Below are 17,740 nucleotides of genomic sequence, written 5' to 3' on the forward strand. Positions count from 1 at the left end.
ATATGGGGTTCTTCTCAGTTTTAATTTGTGAGAGAGGAGTGGCATTGCTGTGGGTTTGTTGTTTGTTTTTCTTCACAGCCTTCCAGAATCTGGCAGCCGGTTTCCACAGAATGATTTAAAACCTGCTAGCCATTCAGGCTGGACCTGAAACTGATCTGGCCTACCCATCTTCTCCTCCCTAGCAGATGGCTCTGGAAGGGCGTAAGAAGAAAGCAAACATACAGCAACATTTCTCCTCTCAGCTTCCAGGAACCTGCAACCCAGAAGACTTCCGGAGCTGGGATGGGCCAGGATGCATTTTAAGTCACAGTGTCAAATGTGATGTCTTCAGGGTAGCTGGGAGGTATTCAATAAATTTGTTCAAAATGTCAGACTGCAGCTGATGTGTTCATACTGTAAGGAGATCTACTGGTCAGTGCCTGGATATACAGTTATGGATGATTAATCCGACCCAATCACTACATAACATTAAAAACCTTCATAAAATAGACTTTGCATGCTACAATTGGGTCCCTCACCAGTTAGCATCTAACCAGAGAGAGGATGCAACTGAAAAATGCACCCCATATCATCATTGAAAATGCACCCCGCATCATCGCTAGGTGTCTGTATAGTTTAGCTTCCCACAGAAGGAAATTCAACAAGTTAGTATTTTGTGTGTCCTTAGACAAGTAATGATCCCTACTGTTCTCTGAGCATGACTGCTGCAAAGCTTATGGTCAGAAGTCTTCTTGTGGGAGTAAGTAAACCATTCAAGCCTTCAGATCTGGTGAAATATTTTTTTCTTATAATCACAGAATTGTAGAAATGTTTAGGTTGGAGAAGACTTTTGAGATCATCAACTGTTAATCCAGCACTGCAAAGTTCACCACTAGAACATGTCTCTCCCTAAGCACCATGTCTACATGTCTTTTAAATCCCTCCAGGGATGGTGATTCCACCAATTCCCTGGGAGGCCTGTTCCAAAGCTTGACAACCCTTTTGGTGAAAAAATTTTCCCTAATATCCAATCTAAACCTCCCCTAGCACAACTTGAGGTCTTTTCCTCTCATCCTGTCACTTGGTATCTGGGAGAAGAAACAACCCTCCATCTACAGCCTCCTTTCAGGTAGTTGTAGAGAGTGAGAAGGTCCCCCCCTCATCCTCCTTTTCTCCAGATTTAACAGCCCCAGCCCCCTCAGCTGCTCTTCATCAGATGTGTGCTCCAGACCATTCACCAGCTTTTACCCAGTGAACAGTGCAGAGCAGCCAGTTTCTCCAAGAGAATGCTATTGGAAATGGTGTCAAAGGCTTTCCTAAAGTCCAGGTAGAAACATCCACAACCTTTCCCCCATCCACTAAGCAAGTCCCCTTGTCATAGAAGGAGATCAGGTCAGATAAGCAGGACCTGCCTAATGGGATCCATGGGCAAGACTACACACGTCCTATTAATACAACTGATACCAGTGGATGCAGTACTTCACACTGTAGCAGGATCGGAGAAGGACAGTAAAGCTGGAGTGGAGCAGAAGATGCTACACTCAGTTTCTCAAAAAGATGTCTCTCCTGCTGCTGTGGAGCAGGCTGTTTTGTGTGTCTTGTTCTATGGGCTGAGATGGTCTGGCTGAGCCACGCATGTGCTTGTAGAGTTGTAGCCTTACAACTTTTCTCTGTAAGGGGATAGGTAAGTAATTTTCCATAATTGTCAACAGTGCATTTTCCATAGTGCTGCAGATGGGTCGCCAGGAAGTGTCTGAGTATTACAGGCAGAGCAAGGACAGAGAAGGGCTCTTCAGAAACTACAGGCATGGAGAAGTCCTTGTGTGTGTCCCTGCGGTGAGACCAAGCACTGGAAATAGGTGCTGAGAGGAGTATCAGGGAACAAAAAGAGAAGGGTGAGCTTCCTGAATGGCAGACACACTGTCTGAGAGAGAGGAAGGGAACAGAACTGTAACTAATGATAGAAAGGGAGAGTTGTTAAAGTCTAAAGGGCAATGCAGTGGATGCACAGTCTTGTGAGCACATTCAAGTCGTAACAATTCTAAAAGCTATGTAACAGCCACCTGTCTCCATGAACAAAAACCAGAGAACAGTAATAGAAGAGAATGATTGTAGAATACACCCTTTTTTCTTAACTTTTTAACTTAAGGTATGGAAAAAGATATGTAAAATTTAAGAATCAGTTCTGCTGGAGGGAGGGGAGGGGGAGAAAGGACTTAGCCACGGACTTCTTGAAGTGAAAAAAACTTGTTGATCCTTATAAGCCCTTGAAACCTGACTGCCCTGATCTTGTCTTTATGCTTCTATCATATAGAAATATTAGTCCACTTTTTCAGTCAAGGCCATGCATTTTACTGTATTTTCTTGCACTGTACTTTTTTTTTTAAGCTACACACTTTAGATTTACCAAGCAGTGTACATGAAGTGTTAAAACTTGACCTATTTGCTAGGATTAGACCTGAAATTTCAGTAACAGCAGCTAAATTGTACAAGTGTTTCCTTTCTATTATTTGACCTTCTGCAAACCATATGGCAGTGCTCCAGGCAGAGGGGTTGGTTGTGTGAAATGAGGGTAGGGAAGGGGCTAGGAGTACATCAACAAACATGTCCCTCAGCAGTAAGAGACTACTCCAGACTAGAGATGTCTGGTTTACATAGGGAGTACAATCTGTTCTCAATTATCAGTTAATCTGATTCTCCCCCTAATCTGACCAAACCTTCAAACCCAAATATTAAAAGAGTTTCCACCCCTTCTCTCTAGCCCTCCATCTCCTGCTTTCAAGCAAATAGCAAAGGGCAATACAAAATATCACAGACAAGCCCTGCATGTTGAAGGAAAGCAATATGTTGTTATAAAGAAAAAACATACAGGAATATATTAATTAAAAAAAAGAGAAGGCAATTACATAAAACATTCATTACAGCATGAGGTAACTAGGGAGGAGAAACTGAGCAAAATAAAGGGATGGGCTGTCAGAAGGTGTAATGGTCGCATTACCTACTTCTACAGGTAAGAACACTTTGCAAAAGTGGACAAGGATAGACTGAAAGCATGAAAGAATATGACACTCACCTACCTCTCCAAGTGTCTGAGCCCTTATTTTTGTCGAAATCTGTCTGAAGAGTCAGATGAAGAAAATTCTCAAGAGACTGAGCATATGCCAGGAAGTGTTTTGAAGAGTTAGAGACTGGGAGGGGGAGAGCCTATTTTGGACCTGGTTGATCTGCTAATTCACCCCTGAGACTGCAACCCTCATCCCACAGCAGAGGCCAACCATTGCTTTCAACCCATGTAGTAAGTGTGATTTCCGGTTGAAATCAGAGGAGGGAATGGCAGAGAAAATGGGAAGGATGGACACAAGCGTACTTCTCTTGCAAAGCTCAGAGCTGGTCACACAGGGACATCCTGGCAGGAATCTGTACTCTGCCATCAAGGGGAGTCATGTTTCGAAAGGAAGGAAATGGGAGATACAGAAGCAATGCACACGTGGGCAGCCCGAGTGCTCCCTCAGCCCCTAAAAGTGCTGTGAAAACATGATATGGGAAGGGCTGCCCTTCTGTCATCTCTAATCCAAATCCTTAGAAATGGCTTGAAGCGGGGGGAGGGGAGAGGTGGCCATTAAAAAAAGCCTCCCAAGGACTTCTGCTCCAGTAGTAACCATTCTGTAAGGAACATATTTAAATGTAGGCACTCAGTGTTCAAAGACAACCAACTGTAATCAGGCAATTTCAGTCCAAGTAATTTTCCTGAGGGATCGTAGTCTTTTTTTAAGGGAAAACAAAATACCCTCACTTCCCACAGGGAGGAGATTCATATGCATTATTCATAAACTGCTTTCTGCAGAAGAATCTGTGAAGTAAGTGAGGAATACTGTAGAATAGGTTTGGGGAAGATTTACTGAGTTGCGTATCTTGAAAGTGAGGGGAAGGAAGACAATGTAGAGAGAGTAATTTTTCAAGTCTAGAAAAAATTTATTCTCTGCATTTTTCCCATGACATGTGCCTGCCCTGCTACTGGTGCTTGCCTCTTACCCAGCCCCAAAGGCTGGTCCTCCACAGAGGCACCTCACCCAGCTGCCACCAGACTGTGTAAAGCAGTGACTTCCATCCTAAGAACTTAGGGTTTTTATCACTGTTAATCTCCACCAGTTCAGTAAGGCTGCAGGGTACCATTAACAGCAAGGCATGCCTGATGAGTCCCTAGAACACTACTGGCTTAAAGATACAAGATGAGCACCCTTAGCTGCCTCCCAGGGTGTAGAGGGCATGTATTTCCACATGCCACATTAGAAGGTCCAGGTGCTGCCCAGGCAAGTGCATGGTAACAGCTCAGAGAAGGAAAGCGTGCATTGCTCCATGAGCAACCTTGCGTCAGAGAGAATGAACACAGTCCTCTGTCAGGTGAGATGTAAGAAGCTTCTGGGCAGCTGCAAAAAATAATCCAGAACAAGACACAATTGCAGTAATCTCTGAACAAAAGACAGAACAATTAAATCTGTTCCTTTTCCTGTGGCACTCTGTCCTTCTGCAGAACATCAGCATCTTATATGGCTTATATCTGCTTTCCATCACATCCAATTTCCTTTTCTAAGGTCTGGGCTATTCAGGCCAGACCGCTATGTCCTCAAGCTCTCAATGACACTGTAATTACTGTATCCTTTTTAACTTCCTCCTGCCCCTTCTCTTTCCAGCACATTTCAAAATCAGACCTCTAGGGCATTCTTCAGGCAACAAGCCCTGTGTAAAATAGAATGCATAGTCCCTGGTCCTCTGCAGTCTGGTGAAGGCCTCTAGGTTGGGCAAATGCAAGTCAATGCATTCTCAAGCCTTCTGCTGCTATGGCAAATGCACCCTTGTATTACAGGTATCAACTAGCAATTGCAGAAACAATTATTAATTCAAGTAAAAAGTTGGCATTGGCTGTGAGATCGTGTGCTTCAGCTCCAGCCACCTGTCCTTAAGGCAGATCTGGCATCAGTTGAGTGTACTACAGTATACTGATGAAAGTTTTGATATGCCTTATGACAGAAATTATGTGAAATCACTGGAGGCTCACTCACCCTTCACCCTACAGATTTCAGGGTCCCACCCTAGCTTGTTTTTAGATACTGGGCACCACCAGAGTGACTCACAAGATCACTCTTGGTTGAGGCGGCAGCTGGATCACAGTGACAGCCCTGCATGCCATCTGCCCATCCAGAAAGCACAAGACTACATGGAAATTCAGCAGGGTCTCCTGATGGCAAGAGTCTCCCATGAGCTGCCAAAGTACACCTTGGGCACACACCCATCTGCTTTAACTCTCAAGGTTACTGGAAGTGGGCTTGGAGCAGGGAGCATAGCAGGGGAGCAAGGCTAGGTATAAATAGTCTCTCATCACACAGTCCTGTCTCAAACAAATTACCCTTGCTCACAGGGCTGATTTGCTAAAAATTACAACTCACTTATTCCTGGTCGTTTGCATCTGCTACCCTAAGCAAACTCAGAGGCTGCCGAGCTCAGAGCTTGGGGTGTCAGTAGCACTGCAGTGATACCTCAGTGACATCTACCCTGCAGGAAAGCAGTGGAGAGTGGCTGTCAGCTGGGCTCTCGGGGCAGGCATCTGCAATACTCAGGAGTAAAGGCTCCATCAGACTGATTACTACCTAGCAATCAAACACTTTCTATTGCCAACTCCTTCAGGTCTGTAAGTTCCCATTTATTGAGTGACAGTCTGTAATGAAAAATGGTGGATATTCTGCTGAAGTTAGTAATAGTAGTAATGTTCTGGTGCACAACAATTTCTTCTTAAACTATACTTCACATCATTAGGATGGAAATCATGCAAAACTCCGTGCATATTGCCTAAGATTATATGAATCAGGAAAACTGAATCATAGGAGAGACTCTTAACTTCAATAATACAGTAACTGAAAGAAAGATATGTCTACAAATGTTTGGTAAGAGTTGTTACAAAGTAATGCTGAGGATGTGTATGATAAAAACATTTGCTTTAAGTAAATGCGTGTTCTATTTATTGGCTTCAGTAAAAGGGTTAATAAGTCAACAGGGGTTTTCATAATACTTTTCAACAGTTGCTTAAGCATTTATGTACCAGCAGATGGAAAACACATTTATTAAACATTTGGTCTTTGAGTCATGGTGACGTTAATATCTTAAAAAACATTAATTCAGGCAGCAGCCTCTTGTAATGGCCTCATTCTCTGACTGACTGGTATGTGGTTATAACTTCACTTAGGAGGCAAGAAAACTGCTCAGATACAGGAAAAATCTTTCCAGAGGCCCACAGGGTGCTGCAGAGTAACCAGAGGGGGGCCAGGCTGCTGCAGAGGAAACAGCGGTCCAGATACAGTTGTTATCTGTCATCAAACCACCTTAGGTTCCACAGCCATGGCACGGTCTGAAGAATGGAGGTGGATGCCCAGATCTGCTGGGAGTGAAAAGAGCAAAGACATGTGACAGCTGCGGGCTGGCTATTACAACAAGAGTTCCTTGTTTTATGAGTGGAAGGAGACTAAGACTAAAAATGATGTTCAGGTGCTATGATGCCACTGCTTTAAGAACTGTGCAGGAATCTGAAAGATCTAAAGCACAGAGAGGAGTTAAACACGCAGGGGAACAGTTCAAATGAATCTGTGTAAGATGTAATGCTCCTGTATGTAGAAGCATGTTAAAAATGGAATGGGAAGACATGAAAATCCATAAACAAGACTGAGGAGGAGGCACAGACAGAAGGGTGGAAAGAGAAAGGATCAGGAAAATCTCAGATACTATGTACAGAGAACAATATGCATTTGCTTTACAGCAAAGCAAAGAATGGGTTTGTGCAACAGCCTTGCTATACTGACCCCTGCAGCCCATCCTACTCAGGAAAATTGGAAAAGCTTTTCTGTTGAAACACTTTCTTATGTCTATTAAAGAGATGACTGACAATTCTGTGGTTTCTGGATACAGAGCATGAGGTGCTTAGGGAAGTCAAATAAAACAGATGGTTTTATTATGGTTAGTAACAAATACAGCTTTAAATCCTTTGTCTTCTTAAATCAGTCTCCTATGTTTGTTTTGATGCTTCCTTGTTTTCCACATCAGAATAAATGGAATTGGACTGGAATTTTACTCCATCTCATGCTTTTCAGAACACATATTTTGAAAAGAAAGTTTCTGCAAATCAGTTACTAGTGAAAAGAATGAAAATCCGTCCAAAACAATTTCCAAACTGTCCTGTAAGTTTTCCACTGGTGTGCAATGTGCACTCTGCATTTTTTTGCTGACTGGAAGATGTTTCTACAGATATCACTACAGAAATATTAGCAGAGCCTCAATAAATAGATGAATTATGCATCAGTCCTGGCAAGCACAGAAGCTAACAATTGCTGGAAGTTTCACCCAGCAGTTAATGGAGACACTAATACTATTTAGAGAAACAATCACCTCATTTATTATTATTTTTTCTCTTGTACTATGCAAAAAGAAATTAATTTGTACCATGTACCAAATCAACTTCAGCCTCCCAGTAGCTCCCCACAGATGTAGAATATTTCCTAGCTCCGGAGGCAGACTTCTCACAGCATAGATGGCTGCACAGCACAGTCTGGACTTGCACTGCACTCCTTAATCCTGGTGAGTTTACTGGACTGAGCAGTAAACTCACATGCCACCAGGGCACACTCTAAACAGCAAACAGCTGTGACTACCCAGCACTCGACTGATAAAATAAAGCAAATTTTTCTGCAAGCACAAATTTATCTATTGTTAGTGCTAGAGAGACTTCAGCTGTTTCTGAGCAGATAGCACAACTTTGAAGTCTAGTCCAAAATCAGTACCAAGTTGCCAATCCAACTTCTAAAATATGTAAAAATGAACGAATAAGCTTGCAGCTCACAGAAATACAGTTCATGACAAGACCTCTGTGCAATAAAAACATGAACAGAGTGATAAAACTTTTAAGTCAGCAGCAAACAAAACTATTGACAAACAGTACTGAAGCATAAATCACAGTCTCTGTTAATTCTTCACCATATTTTTAAAGTTCATGTCTTTACTGAGATAGGCAAGAAACAGAGAAATTTATGATAGGTGCTTTCATGATAAAGTCCTTACTTGCTTTGTGGGTTATCTCGAATACACACTCACTGAAAATATTTACAGCAAATGTTCTTCCCATAAATATCCTTTAAAAAAACCCCCAACACTATACAAATGCAAAATAGCTAGATCCTTTCCTGGAAACAAGTTCCAAATTCAAGCATTCCTCTACAGATTTTATCTGCAGCAATAGTAGCACATATAGGCTTGTATTCTGAAAAAATTACCGAAATGGCACATAGACATAATCATTTAATAGTGCAAGTACTCACATTCTCGAGTTAACCAAGGCAAACCACTGCTTCTTAGTCACTTCATACTTGAATGAAGCTGAACATGTGGTGAGACTTGCCAAAATATTCAAGTAACGCAAACGCAGCTTAGTAGTCCCTAACAAGTCTTTCTAGTTCTTTTTCCTGTTGCCGATTGATGCAGAGGGTGCAGAAAAACACCACCCCTCAAGTTTGTCTTTTCACTCCTGGAGCTCCATGCAATTAAAAAACTTGCTTCAATACCTTCAACGCCCAAATCAGTTCTTGCTCATCCAAAAGGATTCTCTCCCAGGCAGCACAGCAGCACAACAAATCACAGGTATTTGCAGCCCAGTATTCTGTCTGTTATGAGCTGCTGAGGATTTGGAGACACAGGCGTACATAGCTGCATGTTAGAACGCCGGCCTCAAGGGTTTGCAAAGCCAACAAGTCCAGACAGTCTCTGCAAAATGTTGTCCAATTTAGTTTTGAATTAAATAATTGCAATTTATTATAGCGTCTTTCTATGAACAAACAGCTTTACCCTGCAAGAAGCCTTGTTTGCATAACAGTCCTGAAACTAAAACTTCATCTTGCATTAACACATCCCCCAGCACAAGCACTTAGCTTCTTTTAGGCTTACAGGTCAACTAGCCAACTTTTCCAGTAGACAGTTCTACTGCAGGGAGAAAAAAATTTAGTAAACCAATCAGTAACACTCTATGCACAATTCTTCTTTCCTTGTAAGCAGAGAAAATTGTTCTGCATGACTTCAGTTAAAGGCGTATTACTAAGAAAAGTCAAGTTACATGGGGAGTTTAGGCAGCAAACAGCTACACTTAAGTCACACAGCAGAGGTTTTGCAGTCCGCCTTCTCAAAAGGATTACACAAGGTTACAAAAGGATATGGTTTCTATCTTATATACACCTAATTATATAAAAAGGGGGTGGAGGAGGGAAATCGAAAATATCCTATTTCAGCCGTCTCAAGATTTAACAAGACTGGTAAATTTAACCACCAACAGATGGTTAAATTTAAATTATCAACAGATAATAGTAATTCCAATGACTTAATGTAACTTTCACTAGCCTTTAAAAAAGACTTCTTGTTTTGCATAAATTGTAGATAATGACACTCTGTATTTCAAATTTCCTGCACACAAAATGTTTTAATCCCACGCTCTAATTAGAATAATTCTACAGGAAGCACAGTGAGCAACTTAATATTTCTCTCCATACTAAAGCATACTTGCAAAGGAGGTTGGTGCTAAAATCCACCATATAAACCAAACCTCAATATGTGTATGTCATGATCTAGCAGGTAGCATTTGAACACAAGTACATGAGCCTTAGGGGGAGAAAAATAGATGACATTTCTGTCTACATGGACAATAAAAGAGATATTTCATGTCCCTTCCCAAGATATTCAAAGCTCTCAAAGCCACCCCAGCCTTGACTGATTAATCCGTTTTCCATCATACCTACATTAGGAGGTCTCAAAAGAGCATACACAAGTTCCTGTCATGCACTCAAAATTTTCCATGTAATCTCACTGTAGCAGCCTCAGATTTAGTGGGTTAAAACTATGTTTGTGCAGTAATCAGAAGAGGAAAATATTGACACAAGCACAGGAGTAACACTGCTGCTGCGCTGTTATCAGTCTTTCTGCAATCTCTGCCCCCTCCTGACCTGCCAGTCGTCCTCAGCAACCTTTGAACATGCCAAACGATCTATTTCACAGAGTATCACACAACCAAAACAGCCACTTTGGGAGCTTCTTAAAAATAATGAAAAAGTGAAATGAACATCTCCTCTTGATACTGCTTGAAAAATGCTTTTATGCTTTGTTGACAGGCAGGCAACAAAAATCAGACTGGCCAGTAAGGGTGACCAGGAAGGGCTGCAGATTTGATGTGTAAGAGGTGGTTAATCTCAAAAGTTAATTACAGACACAGGATAACAACCACATGACTCTGCAGCAAAGCCCTAGGCCTCCCAGAGTCTGCAGTAAGCCTATGTAGGCCCTTGAGAGCAGAGCACTGCATGCTGAATAACTGAGTGCCAGCCCTTAAGCCTCCCCAAACAACTTTCCATGCTTTAAATATTTAAAAGATTATTGGGGTGGGGGATGGGGGAAACAGGAAGGCTCTGATCTACCAGGAAACTAGTTTTCAGTATTTAAACTTCCACTACTTCCTTTTCCTGCTCTCACGATTTTAGGATTTTTTTTTTAATTAATAATTCAAAGGGGGAAAGTGTTCCCACTTAGTTACCTGTAGCACTGCCGTTAGTATTTGCTGGGTAGGCCATGTTTGCTCAGTGATACATCCAGAGCTAGGCTGCTTGGTGTCATGCAAATGCCATGCATCAAGTCCAACCAGACATGCAACCTGGAATAGACAAGTAAAAAGCAGTTAAAAAGATACAATTTTAAGAAGTTGGGTACATTAAGCAATAGGAATTTCTGAGTGTTTAAAGTCTCATCTTCTGTGCAAACTTCACCAAAGCAGTAACATGCTCCCCTTAATCAGCATCCTAGCTATCACAAACCTCCAGCTGTCCTAATGACTGAAGCTGAACTGTGTTCTCTGACAGCCTCCACAGCTGCCTTCAGTGAGGATATAACTAGCTGAATTTGCAATTGGCCTTATTTTTTTTTCTCACCTGCCCTTAGCTTTTTGCACCATGTCTCTAACTCCGCCTGTACCACCACAGCTTCCTCACATTTGCTGGCACATATATAAAGTTTTAGATTACCCAGCAGCTTACTTAGGCAGGGTTAGAGGATTTTTAGGTGAGCAGCACCTACAGAAGAGCTGTACCCACGAGTGGGGGACTAGTTGTAATTTCTGAGCTCAGCTATCCCTCAGGGGAGGCCAGGGCAGAAGAACCCCATCACAGATGCAGCCAGAGCAGGCACATGTATCCCACTGCCTGACAAACCCAGACACTGACAGCTACCATGTGGGAGTTGGCAGGGTGGGGGGCCAGAGATGGCCCGGACACTGTCAGGGATGGTGCATGTCTGACTTCAAGACCTCTCCAAAGCAAGTCCCAGCAGCAACAGGTTTTCTGGGTGTGAGGTTTTCTTCCAACCCACACGTGGCAGACTGAACAAGAAGCAGGTTCAGAAGCCCGAAGCTCGGGCTGTGGGTACAGAAAAAGGACGCTGTCGCCCTGGGCGGGTGGCTGCCGAGCAGAAGTCAAGTGAGAGGCAGAAGCTAAAACAACAGGTTTGTGGCTAGTTGCCTGCTGGCTGGCTCTGCAAAGCAGCCTCGTTTGCTCTGCAACAGGGCTCCTGTTCCTCCTTCCCCGCCCACCACAGAGGCAGCCTGATCACAATCCTCATCCTCAGAGCAACAGATCTGACTCGTCTGGGGCTGCGGAGATTCTTTCTCTTCACGTTTTCTAAAGTTCAAACAGCATTTCATTTTGTTGACTCAGATAGGTCGAGCTTAGCTGTGTGAAGAACGCCCTGCTTTGCTGACCCCCTGTCTGACTTGGGCTGACAGCTCCTCAACAAACCAGTCACATTTTTCCAATCATATTGGACTTGGGTCTGACAGTATGTGCATGGAAGTATTTAAAAGCTAAGCAGATTAGCAAAGGAAAAGAAAAATTGAGAAATTAATGAGTGCAAGGACCATGTGGATCTGAGTCAAAGCTAGACTAAGTGATAGAGAAACTACCTGTCTATTAAAACTGATAGAGCTTCATCACATAAGCTAATATAGCTTTGTTTCCCCCTTCAAGGAACACAAGCACAAATCCCTTTAATTTTAGTACAATCCTGACATCAGTTTTCCAAGAATGCAGAAAGACCTTCGCTGCAACTCCTCCTCCACTAGCTCTGCCATATACCCTTAAGTTTATGATCTCTTGTTCAGTGGAGGGCAGGACATGAAGCTGCCAGAAAGACTGTACAAGCAAAAGCTACGAACAGCAAAATAAGGCAGACATCCACCACAGGCCATGATGCAGACGCCCATCACAAGAGTCCAGGCATAACAATAATTATCAGATTTCTGAAACAATGAAGCACGGCAAGAAAAAAATAGAAAAACATGTTGCTGGCAGAGTTTGCAGCCAGGACAGAAGTTTTAAATTTGTGAGCTTTTAGGAAAATATTAACTACTTCCTTTCAAAGGGAGAAATTTTAAAGCATCACTCCCACCTCAGCTGCTGCCATCAGGATATAAAGTTATGCTTTAAGTTGAAGACAGGCAGTTTTTACTGAGTCACAATACACGCTTACTGAAAAATTATCGTCCATCACCATATCAAGTTTCTCAGAACAGCCACTGTATCAGACTCTACCAGCAGTGCACCCAAGGGTAAAGAGGAATGAATTAATTTACTCACTTCTAATTTGTTCATCACAGCTCTGTGCTTTCTCAGTAGCACTGTAAAAGGTGTGTTTCCCTTATATGCATTGTACAAGGGGAGACCTGAGAGCATGGACCCAGGGATGTGTACAGACAGTTGAGTGGGAGGGGACCCTGGGGGGGACCCACCTCTTTCAGGTGCAGTGCAATCCCAAATTATGAGTGTGTCAATGACAAAAATGAGCCCCGACTATGGTGTGCCTGGAAACTCCTCATGGGTTTAAAAGTAAAATCTGTTAAAAACACTAGTCAGCATTCATGGGCACGCATGAGGAGAGCTTCCTAATAGCAAAAAGCAAATATAACTGAGGTGAGAATTGACATAAAGTTAATCAAGACACTGCTGAAAGCCAAAACAGGGCCTAAGACCTACATTTTGTAGTGACTTAGAGAGATGCAATTGACTTGGTACAAACTCACTTGTGTGTACGCTTCTACTAGTTTTGAAGCTAATCAGGCTTAAGTACCTCAAGCGAACTCACTTTTAGTTAAAATAATGATGCTTCTAAGCTTAAATGAGGATTAATAAAATAATTCAGGAAGCAAATTCAGTTCAACAGATAGGAGAAAAGAAAAAAAACAAAGAAAAACATAAGATCTAATTAGGATGTAATAATTTGCCAGCTAAGTGGAAGAATTGATTTGGTTTGGTGATTTGTTTGTTTTTTTAATTAAATGCAACCAGAATTGACAATCTGCCCTTTACAGAAAAAGTCTGATCGAGCTCAGCAGACATACGGAGGAAGGGAATTCAGACTGTTTTGAGCCACAATAGTACACTGGGAACTAAATTTCTGAAATTGCACTAACACACACATGATCATTTTTAGAAAGGTGTCATATGTAATTCCCTAGTGATACACACCCCAGTAGCTGCACTTGGACAGAAGTCTTTCATGTAGGTGAAATGCAGGACAATACCAGAGGCCAGCAAGAATACACAGAGAAGAAAGACTTAGCCCACTCTACAGCAAACCATATTCTCCAGTAGAGACATCTTAGAAAAGAAGATTAGTAAAGGAGCTTATATGCTCTTATATATTATGTATTTATATATATATAAGCTTATATGGGAAGAATTCAGAGATGCTACTTGCTGTTGTAGGGAGAAAATTTGTGTGGCCAAAGTCCAACTGGAGTTGCAGCTGGTCAGAAATGTGGGGGACAATGAAAAGAGTTTTTTCAAATACATTAATGACCATAGGCAGTATAGAAATATCATTGGCCCATTCCAGGATGAAGATGGTATCTCCCGAAGAGGGACAGAGACAAGGCAGAGGTGTTTAGTGCTTTTTTTATGTCTGTCTTACGGATGACAGACCAAGGGGGTCTCATGCCCTGAGCTGGAGGAGCATGACTGTGAGAATGATCAACTCTCAGTTGACCCTGAAATTGTCCAGGACCTACTGCTCCAGCTGGATCCCTAAAAATCTATGGGGCCTGATGGGATTCATCCAAGAAGCCACAAAGAGCTGGCTGATGTCACTGCAAAACTTTCTGAGCAGTCTTGGGAATCTGGAGAGGTCCCAGATGACTGGAAGCTGGTGAATAGTGTCCTGCTTTTCAAGAAAGAGGGCCCTGGAAACTACAGGCCTGTCAGTCTCACTTCAGTGCCTGGGAAAGTTATAGCGAAGATTATTCTGGGAAGTATTAAAAACACCTGAAAGATAATGCAGTCATTGGTCACAGCCAGCATGGCTTCATGAGAGGAAAGTAATGCTTATGAAACCTGATTTCCTTCTATGACAAGATAACCCTTGTTCCCTTGTTGATCAAGGGAAGCCTTGATGGCTTTCGGATTTCAGTAAAGCTGTCGATACTGTCTCTTACAAGATCCTTCTAGACAAAATGTCCTGCACACAGCTGGATAAACACATCCCATGGTGGGTGAGCAATTGGCTCACAGGTCAGACATGGAGGGTAATAGTGAATAGGGTGACATCAGACTGGTGACCTGTCACTAGTGGGGTTCCGCAGGGCTCTATCTTAGGCCCTGTGCTCTTCAGCATCTTCATAAATGACCTGGATGCAGGACGGGAAGGGATACTAAGCAAGTTTGCAGATGACACAAAACTGGGAAGAGCTGTTGACTCCTTCGAAGGCAGGGAGGCCCTGCAGAGAGACCTCAATAAATTAGAGGACTGGGCAATCACCAACCATATGAAGTTCAACAAGCAAAGGTGCTGGATTCTGCACCTGAGATGAGGCAACCCTGGATATATCTACAGACTGGGGAATGAGATGCTGGAAAGCAGTGCCATGGAAAGGGACCTGGGAGTCCTGGTTGATGGCAAGTTGAATCTGAGTCAGCAGTGCCCTGGCAGCCAGGAGGGCCAACCGTGTCCTGGGGGCATCAGGTAAAGCATCGCCAGCCAGTCAAGGGAGGGAATTGTCCCGCTCTGCTCTGCACTGGGGTAGCCTCACCTTGAATATTGTGTGCAGTTTTGGGCACCACAATATAAGAAAGATATTGAGCTATTAGAGAGTGTGCAGAGGAGAGCAACAGAGACAGTGAAGGGCCTTGAGGGGAAGCTGTAGGAGGAGTGGCTGAGGTCACTTGGTCTGTTCAGCCTGGAGGAGACTGAGGGGAGACCTCACTGCAGTCTACAACTTCCTTGTGAGGGGAAGAGGAGGGGCAGGCACTGATCTCTTCTCTGTGGTAATCAGTGACAGGACCAGAGGCAATGGCCTGAAGCTGTGTCATGGGAGATTTACGTTGGATATTAGAAAAGGGTTCTTCACCCAGGGGGTAGCTGTGGATGCTGGAACAAGGAAGTGGTCACAGCACTAAGCCTGACAGAGTTCAAGAAGCATTTGATGATACTCTCAGGCACAAGGTGTGACTTCTGGGCATGGTCCTGTGCAGGGCTAGAAGTTGGACTCAATGATCCTTGTGGGTCCCTTCCAACTTAACATCTTCTGTGATTCTGTGATATTCCATTCCCAACTCTTCAACTTTCTGCCCATGTGTTTTTACATTCACCCTATGCCTGACTGAGAATACTGTGATTTACAGATTCTAGGGCAAATGCAAAACAAGCAGAGACTAGCTATATGACAAGTTATTGCTCAATGAAGCAGTTGTTTAAAGTGTTTTGAATTAGATATTCAAACTCTCTTCTGCCCTGAGGTTCAATAGCAGAAACCTTAAACACACATGATCCTCAGTTTCTACAAACTTTCATGACACCCCAGCTTTTACAGGTTTTTCCAGAATGGTGATTTTTTAGGCAAAACATAAAGCCAATGTCCTAATCCTGTCCAAGTCACAAGAGACAAGAATCTTACTCCTCCTTTGTGCTTCAGGTCACTGACACCTATGCTAGTGTTTCAGCAAATACTAGAAGTATTTGAGTATAAATACATCCACACAGCAGAGATGTAGCCTTAAGTGGCACAGACCTTGCAGAAAATCCAGTCTCACACTTTAGTGTGATGTTTCCAAGAGATACTTAAGATAGAAAACAGTTGAGGTTTTCTAAGAGCAGTTTTGGAATGGCATGTTGGTAAGATGGTAATTAAAAGAGAAATATAACTCAGCTTTTAACCCAGAAAAGCAATCATGAAAGTCCTTCTGTCCAGGAGCTGCAGTCACATGTGGGAAATGGTGATGGACACAGAGTTGTTTGTGGGATTTAAGAAGACAGGCTTTTGCTTCCCAGGCAACAGGGCTTTAGGCTAAATAGATATGCATATAATTTCTTTTTTTCTCACGGCATGCAGACTTTTCAGAGTAAACAGTCATGTCAACCACTCAACACAAGCTCTAGATCTGAAGATATCTTGAACCACTGACAGGGTGACTGTGGCTCAGACACTAAGATTCCATTGCTTAAGATCTGGACTAAAAGTGAGAGCATTGTGGGGTGGAACTGTGAAGGATTCAAAGGTACTGACTCCTAATTGTTCAGACGGATTCAGTCAGGGAATGGTCCCAGGAGGGAAACCAGCTCTGCAATCCTGTCCAGCAAGTGCAAAGCAGTGATTAAGCAGGCCTAGGACAGAGGGGCTTGACAGAGCAAGTCAACCCATGAGATGCAACACTCAAGAAGAACTGGTACTGCTCCATTCCTATTATACATCAGTGTAACATGACTTCTGCCTCAGACTTCATACTCACATGTGGGTCGTCCTGGCAGTAGAACTTGCCCAGTTTCATTCTGCAAGACACTGATAACATTTGCAAACAAGAGCCAAGATACATGCAAAATCCATCCAAACACACGGATGGTAATTTCTCTACCTGCAAGAAGAAACTGGTACTGGGAATCCCTCCTCCTGCTCCTGCTAGAATGGCAAGCATTTTCCAAACTTGTGCTTCTCTACAGGAAACAGGAATGTCTGCAACCTAATTTGTACAGTCAATCAAATATACCAGCTACAATTTAAATGAAGAAGGGCTGAAGCCAACAACAGCAAAAGAGAAAGTATGTGGGGAGTTGCTCTGCGGTTGATATCTACCCTGGGATAATGACTGTATCTCACTGATGCTTTCTTTTCCATCTTACCCCTCCCGTGGTTGTGTTCCTCTTATCTTTACACTTCTCAAAACAAGTGGCCAATAAACGGAGAGACAACATTCGTAAGGGAGAAATATCTTTTTTTATATGTCCTTTTTTTAGAATTAAAGGTAAAAAATCAAGTAAGAATGCAGGCATATGAAGATTTTTTCAGGTCAGTCACAGAGTAATCAACTTTGAGATAAGGGTAAACTGTGAATGATTTTAAATTTCACTTAATTATTTAACTATGTAACAATTAATCCATTCACATATTTTCTAAAGCAAATGTCTTTTTAATGTTGCAGCCAAATCAGACGCAAAACTATGCAAGTTTCTGCTGAAGACTCACTTACTGAACAAAATAAATCAGTAGCATGGGTTGTTTGTCTAGGCCACCTTAAAATGCAGAAGTAAAAACTCCTTGGGACAGTGTTTCCTTCTGTGTCTCTCAGGCAGCAGTCACTTGTGATTCAGTCTCACCATCACAGAGATGATACAGAGATGATTCTCACTATATGCAATATGACAGGCAATTTAT

General features: G+C 42.6%; 1 protein-coding gene across 2 annotated transcripts in view; it reads right to left on the reverse strand.

Annotated features, from left to right (window-relative positions):
- KANK1 (KN motif and ankyrin repeat domains 1) overlaps positions 1–17,740 on the reverse strand; it is a 121,292-nt gene that overhangs the window by 39,843 nt on the left and 63,709 nt on the right. For both annotated transcript variants that reach the window (XM_018070416.2, XM_018070417.1), the window contains exon 3: positions 10,589–10,705. In XM_018070416.2, the coding sequence (XP_017925905.1) occupies positions 10,589–10,625 (37 nt within the window). In that variant the 5' untranslated portion in view covers positions 10,626–10,705. The remainder of the gene's footprint in view (positions 1–10,588; positions 10,706–17,740) is intronic.

Source organism: Manacus vitellinus, unplaced genomic scaffold (assembly GCF_001715985.3).
Source record: "Manacus vitellinus isolate BGI_N305 unplaced genomic scaffold, ASM171598v3 scaffold_18_pilon, whole genome shotgun sequence".
Taxonomy (NCBI): Eukaryota; Metazoa; Chordata; class Aves; order Passeriformes; family Pipridae; genus Manacus; species Manacus vitellinus.